Source organism: Cordyceps javanica, chromosome 5, assembly GCF_051103115.1.
Source record: "Cordyceps javanica chromosome 5, complete sequence".
NCBI classification, from domain to species: domain Eukaryota; kingdom Fungi; phylum Ascomycota; class Sordariomycetes; order Hypocreales; family Cordycipitaceae; genus Cordyceps; species Cordyceps javanica.
Window position 1 is genome coordinate 2,739,345 of NC_139299.1, and position 11,095 is coordinate 2,750,439.

At 50.7% G+C, this 11,095-nt stretch overlaps 2 protein-coding genes across 2 annotated transcripts; both read left to right on the plus strand.

Annotated features, from left to right (window-relative positions):
* Positions 1 to 3,409: 3,409 nt before the first annotated feature.
* Positions 3,410 to 4,603, plus strand: V2A60_008049 (uncharacterized protein; the record flags this gene model as incomplete). The annotated part of the gene is made up of 3 exons (XM_083259326.1): positions 3,410 to 3,421; positions 3,473 to 4,415; positions 4,503 to 4,603. 3 exons carry the CDS (start codon positions 3,410 to 3,412, stop codon positions 4,601 to 4,603), a joined length of 1,056 nt encoding a protein of 351 aa, XP_083115452.1.
* Positions 4,604 to 10,485: 5,882 nt separating this feature from the next.
* Positions 10,486 to 10,737, plus strand: V2A60_008050 (uncharacterized protein; the record flags this gene model as incomplete). Its single annotated transcript, XM_083259327.1, has 1 exon — positions 10,486 to 10,737. The coding sequence occupies one exon, from the start codon at positions 10,486 to 10,488 to the stop codon at positions 10,735 to 10,737; it is 252 nt and encodes an 83-aa protein (XP_083115453.1).
* Between the last annotated feature and the right edge of the window lie 358 nt (positions 10,738 to 11,095).

Below are 11,095 nucleotides of genomic sequence, written 5' to 3' on the forward strand. Positions count from 1 at the left end.
CGTGGAGTCACCAAATAGCGCTTAGAGAAGTATCTTCCCTTATCTTAGTAGCTTTTACATATACAATTAAGCGTTTAAATGCTCCTTAATCTTAAGCTAGTGTTAGCTAACTAACATATGTCCTTACCAGAAGCTACATACTTCTGTCATTAGAAAGTCGCCTTATCGACATCTGCTAATGAATGTGTACGATATACAAAAACTCTTGGAATTAGTAAAGGCCTTCGAAATTACACTACTATATCCATTACTTGCCTAAAAGCATCTGTCTAACTGCCAAAACGAGTCCATAAGGTATCATAATAACAGAAATCTGACAAAAATGGAGTGTCGTGGAGGTTTAAGCTCTTACCACTTCGTGGGACCCTCTGCATCTTAGGCGGCAGAACCAGCTTCTATATACTTATCATGCGTTATTAGGGCATTCAAAACATGCTAAAAAGGCGTGAAAGAACATTTCTACCACTCGCGGCAGTTTCTATAGGTATTAAGCGCAAGAATCAACTCCTATTCATACCCTTAAAATACCCCTGCCCTACTTCATTTTAATATACTAAAAAAAGGGCAATGTGCACCAGTCAAGTTAATAGATCAAGAACCCATAGTAAAATCTATGATTTGCGTACCTAAAGGGGTGGTAAGGGCCACACCAGACGACAGCCAGCGGGCGCGTTTTATAAGTCTTACAACACGAGAAAGACTTCAAACAGAGAACACATACCGCAAGGAGAGGCTAGATATATTATCTACGCGTTAACGAAATCATCGACACACGAAAGATTTCGATAAAGGGGCCCGCGAGGCAGAGAATCAGCTTTAGCTATTTAGTTTGATCTTTGCGCAGCTTGCCCGGCAAGAAAACGAATTGCAGAACCAACCTACGGCTGGGGACAAAAGAACAAGCAAAGAGCGGGAGAGAGTGAGAAAAGAAGTAACAGAGATCCTGCGAACTATTTTGTGATTTGCCTCCAGCTTTAGCTCTTAATTTCCAATCTAACCAAGCTCCTGCCCGTGGCGATCGATACATAGAGCCCTCCAAATTGAAATCGGAATAGGCATTCCGTCATCTAGAGACTCTACATCAACAATGCACATCTTTTATTATCCTTGCGGCAGCTGCATCCTCTCGCCTAAGCCATTCCAGAATACATAATAGTTCTAATCTCACGCTCCGTCCATGCCTACCGTGTATTCAAGCTGAACGAGGAGCAGTCCTGCCTGCAAAGTGTAGTAGTGGAGGCATCGAGTGGGGGGGGGGTGCCTGACATACTGTAAGTAGATCCAATTTGTCAACAAGGGCGCGACGCCGATGCTTGATTCTGTTCGTTCTACCGGCGTGGGCTCAAGCTCTGAACCAATCGCTGCTTGTATGGTCGGCGGTTCTTGGCTGGTATAAGCGCTAGGCTTCAGCCTCGGTGGCTCTTCCATCACGCCCCTTGGCTCGAGAAGCGTGCCCAATGTAGTCGCAGAAACATCCATCGTCCATAGTGTGCTTTCACTTGGCTGCGGAAAGAGAGTTCTTCGCTGCCTCAACAGCAGTGTAGCTGCACTATTGCGGATATAAGCTTCTAAACTTTGCACGAAGAGGCGCTCCAACCCGCACCGCGGGGGGAACACAGGTAACTTCCAGGCAGGATACAGTCTTCCGTGACATCGCTTCGTGTACACCTTCGCGGCTTGACACAAGAATATATTGCAGAGGAAGCACGCCATTTTGCTTGATGCCACGACTCTGGGGGCTGGCTTAGGCCGATGTGTTTCCAGGTAATAGATGAGCTGTATCTCCGCGTGTATTTTCCCCTCCCGTACAGTCTTGGAACACTGGTGAGAGAATGACTCCTCCGCTGTTTGTCCGTCTCGATTAAGCAAACGTGCCACTTGTGCAACATTGGTCTGGCTCCCATGCGCAATTTGCAATCTCGCACACGTAACAAAAAAGTCCGGCTGATGGTCAACAGATAGGGGGCGAAATGCATTCCGAGGCAAGCTGACCATAACAACTTTCATGCTGCGAATGACGGGATATTTTTTGGCAATGCGATACAGATATCGTGCGGCGTCACGGTACCGAGCCACTCTGCGGATTATCTTGAGCAAATTCCTTCGCTCGCTCGGGCCCATAAGGGTATTTGGGATTGACGAAAGCATTTGCGATAAGCTACTGTTGCGAGAAAGCTGGACAACAGTTTCAACAAGGTCGCAGAGGCGTCGTTCGGTTTGGTGCTTAAGCCACATGTCGATATTCTTGATCACTGCTTTTGCTTGGTGACGAAACTCGGGATATTTACTGGCCAGTAGTGCCGAGGTGTGTTCTAGCAATTGCCTAAGCGTCTGTTTGGATTTATTTCGCTTATGCGGTGCATAGCGCATCCTTTCGCGGATGCGGAGCGAGCACATTGTTGCAATGTTCCTGAAGACTGCCTCCTCAGCGTCGGGAGCTATTTCGCAGTTAGATGGCAATTACCAGCGGCTTGAGGATGACGCCTGCTCACTCTGCAAAACTCTGGATAGCGAATGAAAAATGCTCTCGAAGCCATCTTTGATGTCTTTCAGCGTGGGGAGGCCATCGCCATGGCGGGCTTGATTGACGGCGATGAACACCTCTGATCCATCCGTCCCCGGCTTCTCGTGCATGCACAGCGCTGGCACATGATTTGGGTCCTCGCCAATATTTGAGAGGAATGCAAGAGTATTCACTAAATCGCGTTCTCTGTCGAAAGGCAGAGAGTATGCTGAAGGGTTGGTGCGTGCTTGCTGTTGCCGTGGGTTGATTGACGGCTCGGTCGGAACGGCGTGTAAAAGATGCAGGAAAGCGATTGCTTCAGCGCAGGCAATATCCGGAGTACATGGAGCCGTTCGTTCCATCATATCTTTTGGGTTCGGAGAGTACCAAGGTTGGGCATGGAAGATGTAGCCTGGAGATGGCCTTGTACACAGATCGCAGAAGTCGTTTCTGCGAGGTATGCCGCACCGCGTCGAGTGCTGGTCGTCGCGCCGGGGCATGCCATGGCAGCTGCAAGTGAAAAGCACGTGCTGTCACACCTTCGGCCGTCTGGTACTCCATGTCTCACCGAAAAGGAGCCCTACACAACACAAGAAGCTGGACGAAGTGCGGGGTACATTCATCCTGCATGCGTGATGCCTCGCCCTGTTCGCCATCGTGCGTCAGTAGTCCACCATCGTTCGGTAATTTGACCAATCTGGAGTCCGGATTGACGAATAGACTGGCAAGTGTATGTGCAGCGAACCCAATAGCTGCAACATGTTGGGGCGGAGGTAGTCCATCGGCGTCCGCAACACCATTCGCGTACTGGCACGGTAAGTTGGACTTTTCGCAAAGATCATCTACATGAAGTGTATATCCTCCTCATATGTACACACCGTTCTTAGCATCTACGACTGGAGCATCATGAGTGACATAGTAAGCTGTCCAACTCGCGCGATCAGGGGTCAACAGTAGCATTAACACTAGAGCGCGCAGCACCCCGACCTCGCGCATATTTCTGATGTCATTATTAGTATGCGACGCGAAATTGGGATTCTGAAGGCCGAAATGACGGAGCGCTTCGATCAAAATGCAGCCACCGCGGCTGCGTTGCACGATCGCATTCAGCAGGCAGAGAAGAACCTCATTACGCACTGTGATATTGACGCACTAAATGATGGCATCACTCAGTCGCGAAACGTCCTCAATGCCGTTGCCACTGATGTTGGCGCATGCCGTCACGGCTTTCAGACGATCAAAGACGGAATCACAGCGTGCAAACAGGCTGTAGAGGAATCGCAGCTGCATTTACGGGACAGAATCAGCGACGCGCAAACCGGCATAAAGCACGCAATAACCACAGCTCGACAGGAACTCGGTGCGGGAATCACCACACTACAAGACAGCCTTCTTGATGCCGTTGGTGGAGTGGCGCGCGAATTGGGCAAGGGTATAAAGACTCTAAATGAGGCTGTCGCGAGCGTTGTAGGCGGTTTCGGGGATCAACTTAGTGAGGTGTGCGAGGTCATCATCACTCAGACTAGCCTTACCCGTGCACCATCTCGCGAGGTGCTTGATGGCAAAATGCATGAGATGCGGGACATCATCGAACACACGAACACTTCTTTCCAGAACCTGCCGCGAACTTTAGAAATCAGCCTCGCCGAAGCAATGAAGAATGCTGCTGCCGTCGCGAGCGACAACACAACGAGGGAAGTCCAAGAGAGGCTGAAGAACCTCTATGAGGAGCTGCGTGACAGGATCCATGACGTTCAGCTGGAGATGCGGGCGGGGCACTTTAACAGCGCTGCGCGTCTGGCAAACAAGCTATCAAGCTGCTGCACGAGCACAATCGTTAAATTGCGAGGGATCGACAACTTGCCCATTCGTACTCTTCCCAAGACTTATGCTGGCCTACAGGACCTTCAAGGTGAGCACCACACAGATTACAGAAGATGGCAGAGAGCGAAAGGTCAGTCACGACTACGATCAAGTTCCTGATTGTCGGCGTCTATAGGAAACATCGATGACATTCTTGAACGCTTGCAACTGAACACAAACGTCCCGTACGCAAAAAAACGCCAGCAGCTCAAAGTATACTGGGGTCTGCGAAAGTAGCAATGCCGCCAGCCAATTCTTTTAATCGACAACCCCGTTCAACCCTAGGCAGCTCCTGAGAATGCATGCTGAAGGATGTTTTGGTTTAATCACGAGGGCACTTTGGCCCTCGAAGCATGCAGTGACCTGTATTCAGAACCCCAAAGTGCAAACGCGCTGGTTTCACTCCCCCACCCAGCCTTGGTAAGGTTTTTCCAATCGTCCTGTCCTAGTACCGCCCCGGGCGATGCCACCCAGCGCCCCTGCTGCTGCGCTCTGCAGCGTGGCGAAAACATGGTCATCAAATGCAGCCGCTGCAGAACCTTGGCCCTCCGTTGTTTCGAGGAATGCGATATACTCATCTGTCCTTGTCTGCAGTGACACCGCTTATCCCTGATTCTCTCTCCCAAGCACAAGCAGATCTCCCCTGCCGACGGTGGGATTTGACAGCCTTTTCGAATATTCTCGGCTAGATTGATGGACGACGCTAACAGCGCCTGATGGCCTTGCCAGGAACAGCAGCAGCCGAGACAATGGTTTAGACGATGTCTGACAGTCAACGGTTGTTCTAGGAGTTCCGTGGTGGAACAAGGTGGGACACGCTTTCAGCTCGACATCTCGATCACTGTGTCTACCAACACTTGCAGTCCCACTCCTCATAGAACATTTCAGGTCTTCTTTTTGCATCTCCTTACTGAACTTTTGATGTGATACTTTCTTTCTCGCCAAAATGAAGTCGCGGCTTTTCTCACCTCTTGTTAACCAACATCCATCATTCCTACCGCCGCCGAATCTACAATGACCTACCAACGCAAGCCGTGGTCCAATTCTGAGGATGCGTGCCTCCTAGACCTCGTTCAATCCCAAAAGCCCCACGACTGGGTCGAAATTGCTCAGAAATTAGGTTCAAGAACAGCAAAGCAATGCCGCGAGCGCTACCGCCAGAACCTGGAGCCGTCCTTGAACCACAAGCCTATTACACCTGAAGAAGGGGCTCAAATCGAGCATCTCGTTTCGGAGATCGGCAAACGATGGACCAAGATTGCACGCAAGCTACATGGTCGCAGCGATAACTCTGTCAAAAATTGGTGGTATGCAAGGCATAGGCTCCGCATACAACTCGCCCGCCACCGAAAGAAGAATCTCGTTAGGGAGGGGTATTGCTGCCGAACCGGCACAAGGGGAGGCATGCTACAGGCATTGTCGCTACTGGACACGGCGCCATCTCACAGGGCGCAACATCACCCGCCAACCTCTTGGTCTGGCCCATCTCCGCCGCTCTCCTACTCATTTGAGTCTCCCGGCTACGAAGCTTATGAAGGCAAGGCATTACCATGCAAAACTGATGTCATTCAACATCAAGTCATCGAAATAACATCGCCACGAGCGTCGCCCGGAAGCTTTTTGTCTAGCATTGATACGACGTGCAGCGTGAATTCTATGGCGCAGCAATCAGGTTTGCCCACCATACCAAGCTGCCCAGTGCACCAGCAAAGTTCCGACAGCATGAGCGAGGAGCAGATGAAGCTGTCTTTCATACTGGACTGAGCCGCAAGTTGAAAATATCCTGCTGCATAAATGAACAGTTTATAGGGTGTTGGAGAAAAATCGAATTCATACCTGTACCTGTATGCTCGTCATGTATCTAAATGTAGCTATCTTGGCCGGTCTCAGGTAAAATGACGCTTGCAAAATATTTATTGATACTAAATTCACATGAAGAGCCACTATTGCTGACCCGGGGCCGCCCACCAACCAGCTGCACGCGTAGTGGGATCTCCACTCCTTTCAGCAAGTCCTACCTCAGCTGCACACACTAGAGGGCAAGCAAGCAACCCTAACCAGTCACATCGGCTTGCATTGGTGATGTTCAATCTTCCTTGAAATCTTTTGGTGTTCGCCTAATTGGCAGAGGATATGTCTTATCCTACACATTCGGTTTAATATTTTCTTACACGGAATTCCCATTGACAGAACTTACCATGTCAATACGAGTTGGAAAGCAATTGTCGTTCGTTGAGCAGTAGTCATAGTGCCGATGTTGTCGGCGCACTAAGACATAAAAGTCGGCCCCGTAACGGCGGCTTAATTGATCGCATCGTCTCATCACGCGATACGTAGCCTTGGCGAAATTTTCTCTCGTTCTGTCGCGCTTCGGCATCATCGGGCGATGAGCTGAATGTAAGCTCAGTTTTTGCTTGTTCTTTGCTTGTCATCGCTCCAGTGAAGCTTTATATTGTCAGTGGTTGACTCCATTCTCTGATGATGGTATTTTGGATCCAATTTTTAGGAATTGGTTTGCTTTCATCTCCAGGGTCACCCGGGGTGAGCCATTTCTCCCGATCTTTACTGGAGCAGAACGACTGGGGTGTACGTAGTGGTGATAATTGGGGCCAGGGTGAGGATACTAGTACCTAAATCCAAAATTATGTTTCCATATTTTGCACGCCTTTTCAGCGTCATGGATACAACGGCAGCTTGCCGATTGGCTGGCTGACAGCTTTCCAGCTGACAATGAATCATGAATAGCGGTGACGGATATGATTGGTTCTAGTGGACACGACAAGTGCAAATGATCATCGTCCAATCATAGCGATATTCTAGTGCGCGAACCAGAAGATGAGACAGCTGTCCAACGAGAGCTTCCCGCAGAAATCACCGAAAATATAGTCGCGTCAACTCAACACCGATAATGGTTCTTGGGAATTTCTCCGAAGTTGACCGATTGAACGCTAGAAAGTGTCTATAATTGATTATTGATTCGCAGGCGCCTGTGGCTGCTCTGGTGATTGAATCTATCGTAGGGAACAGGCTGTCCTATTACAGTCTCAAGGTGGGAATCAGCGTAGTCAGTAGGTGCAGTGTAGGGGGGTCACTTTCACCAGTCAGTAGGTGCAGTGTAGGGGGTTCACTTTCACCAGTCAGTAGGTGCAGTAAAGTGTAGGGGGGTCACTTTCACCAGTCAGTAGATGCAGTAGAGCACGAGGGGTTATTTTCACCAGTCAGTAGATGCAGTAGAGCACGAGGGGTCATTTTCACCAGGGGTGCAGTAGAGCACGAGGGTCATTTTCACCAGTCGGTACGTGCGCCTAGAGACTCTAAGGTGGACGGGGGTTAGCTGGCCTATGATAAGTTCTAGAGGGCATATGAAAATAGGAGTTTTGCCTTCATAAGAGGGCGTTTGGAAATACGCCCACCCCCCTGCTGCTGGTCGAACACCCGCTCCCCTCCACGGGCACATCGTTGTGCCCAGCTCAACCAGTCCCTTTCCAGGCTGGTGGGCGTATTTCCCTACGCTGTCGTATGGATGCACACCTCCTATTTTATACGCCCTCTTATTGCTCCATACGAAGGCTTAATGCTCGCCTCCTGCCTTCAACGCCCTCGTATGACTGTAGGCATGCACCTCTAAGTTAGCTGCAACCTCGTACTCTCATACGTCCTCGTGGTTTGGTTGCTTTTTAAGTTGGGAGTTTCGGCCACTGTGAATCTCCCTCCATGATGTGCACCAGGCAGGATTCCTATGCCATGGAGCAAAGGAACCTACCAGAACGTCAAACCGCGTCCTGGTGAGAAAGAGCACATAGCGACAGTTGAGCGCGACGGGGAATTCCCAGACCGGGTATCGCTTGTCGAAAATTTCACGGCAGAAGAGAAAAGATTGCAGGCCGCGGTGGAGCACCTCACCATGCAGATTGCCCAACTCGACAACAAGAAGTCGAGCAAGGTAGCGTCTATAGCGGAAGTGGATGGCCAGCACAAGTTTACTGTTGATCAACTGGTTGCCGAAGAGGCAAAATTATGAAACCGTATCGACCAGCTGAAGACAGATTCAGCGCGTCTTCAAGCCAGACTCGATCCAGACGCGGGACGGTCAACAGAAATAGAGCGGCGAGCGTCAGTGGAGAGAAGCCTATCTTCCCCACCACCAGCGTTTGCACAACTCCCTACCCGGGACTGCAACCAACGAAGGTTTGGCTGCAACAGTGGTGCCTGGATACATGGGTGGGCAACGAATTCGAGAAGTTGGCTTGGAATAAGCTGTGAGGGAAGCTTTTGGTTCCTATTGTAATACTTTAGACACTGCAAGCGTTCACTCGCGGCATTCTATGGCCGCCCGTCATCCGGTCAAAATCAGGAGCGCTTACCTGAAGAAATGCCCAAGGAAGAATTCACTTCGCAAGTACGTTCACATCCGCCGCAATCTAGATGTATATAGTCTAACAGCTATAGATCTCCTCTCCAGGACCAGAAGCAGTATGCATAGAATTCAAGCTTGTAGTAGACAGGGAGTGTTGTGGTAGATCCCGCAGAGTCGTCGGCCGTCCAACGGCTGGCGGCCAAGTCTATGCGGAACGGGATGGGAAGTTTTGATAGCAAGAATCAAATGCTCCGTCCGCAGAATTGCTTCGTGCGAGTGACAGTCGATGGAACACGGAAGGAAAGAGAAGGGACATGGCGACCGCGAAAACGCAGTCGAATTCATTAAGAAAGCTCCGCCTGCGAGGATGTCCACTGGGTGCTAGGAGTCTTGTGTGCCAGGTCTTTTATATGTAGGGCTAGGATCAATACAGTGCTGTTTGACTGATGCTAGGAGCGCATGGTGCCAGCCAGTGTGTACCATGCAGTGCATGACAGCACGGAACAACGCTGGGACTTGGGGTGTTCTGGCAACTCTGGGGTGGGTTGTAGTGGGTGATGGGTCCAAAGTATTAGCACCTGGGAGAGCATAGGCCACCAGTGCTGGCCCGAATAGGTGCCAGCACAAAATTTTGGTTAGCGTGCCATCCGCTGGTGGATGTCCGCGTTGTTGGATGTCCACGGTGGGGGAGGGACTTGTAGGAACAGGCTCTGAGTGAGGATGTCCTCACCAGGCGCTGTCCTCTTTGATGGCTGCTCATCAGCAAAGGGTAAGCCGCGCGTTCCCTGGTCAGCCACTTGCCGTGGACATACACAGGCGGACATCCATGAGCTGGGCTGTCCTGCCACGGCTATCAACGCAGGAGGCTGGCCGTGGAGTGAGTCTACGCTAGTGGATGTCTACGCTGGTGGGTGTCTACGCTGGTTGTCACGATCCCAGGTTGAAGCGGCCGCGGTATCACGTGACCATGTGATACCTTTGTTCCTTTCGCGCATTGGGAAGCTACGCTTTCTCATTCTCTTGCTTCCTTGCGCTACGTCTTGTATTTATCCAGAATCTAGTAAATACCAACTTAGTTACTTATTCATATCCTTCAAGAACCGTTACGAAGCGCCTCCCGGACGCGAGATCCTTACAGGACAAGACCTTTGAACTGGCACACGTCTTTGGCTGGCGCAAATGCTAAACGTCCCTACAGAATCCACCTGGGCACCTCATGCCCGGGAACGCTGCATTTCACCGCCACGGTCGGTGAAATCTATCCAGCTCTTCCTTCCACTAGACCCTTTTAGCAAAGCGATGTGCCAGTCGCTTGACACCAGCATTTTTAAACGTCCGGCGGACTGGTAAAAAAAATCCCTTTTAGCGAGCCACATGGCCTAACCCTGGAACTTTTCTTCATTAGTTAGTGGACGCTGAACCGGAATAGAAGGCTACGTTACCAGACTGCGTATGCACAACTCTAGTGGCATGTATCCAGAAAAGCTAGGCTTAGCATGGTTGTGTAGATAAGACCGACTGACGAAGGTTCTAGACGATACTTATGCATTTACTAACCATATAATAGTTGGCATGGTTGTGTTCGCAAAACCGCGCGGGCTGCATATATAAACTCCTCTCCCATCGCCGTCCAGTAATGGGTTCGGGAGGTGCAAAGTCAGGCCGAACTCATGAATCAATCTTTGGTGTCCTTGCCTGACAATTTTCTATGCCCCAGCGAGCACTGAACGTCGCAGAGCGGCGAACAAGCGCGCACAGAAGGATGGAAGCGCAAGAAGCGAGGCTGGAGCGGCTGGCGGCAACAGAACGACAGCTTTCTGCACACGTCGAGCAGCTAAAAGCGATCGAGCAGCTGAAAAGCGACATGGCGCTCCCAGAAAGGAGAATTCAAACATTCAGGGGTGAAGAGCAGGAGGCGCTGCAAAGGCTCAGCGGTCTACAACAAACAGAAATCGAGCAGACGCTTCGTCTAGAGGCTCTCAAGGCCGAGGAGCAAAACCGACAAGGCGAATAGTCGTGCTGGAATAAAGGCGAGATCATCTTGGCGACCAGATCCGGCTCGATCTCCTGTGTCCCGGCGAGAAAGAGCGACCAGCCACTGTTGAGCGAGATGGCGCATTCCCTAATCATCACGCCTCTTCGCGACCCGAAGACTTGGCGGCAAACGAACAAGAGCTGCCTTTGGTGGAGCAGCTAACCCTGCAAATGGCCCAACTCGACGAGGAAAAGGCGAGCAAAGTGGAGTCCATGGCAGCAGTGGAGGGGAAGCACAGGTCTGCGATCAATCAACTCGTTGCCGAAGAAGTGGCGTTTCGAAACCAGATCGACCAGCTGAAGACACCTAGAGAGACTTGAAGTCAGACTCGATGAAA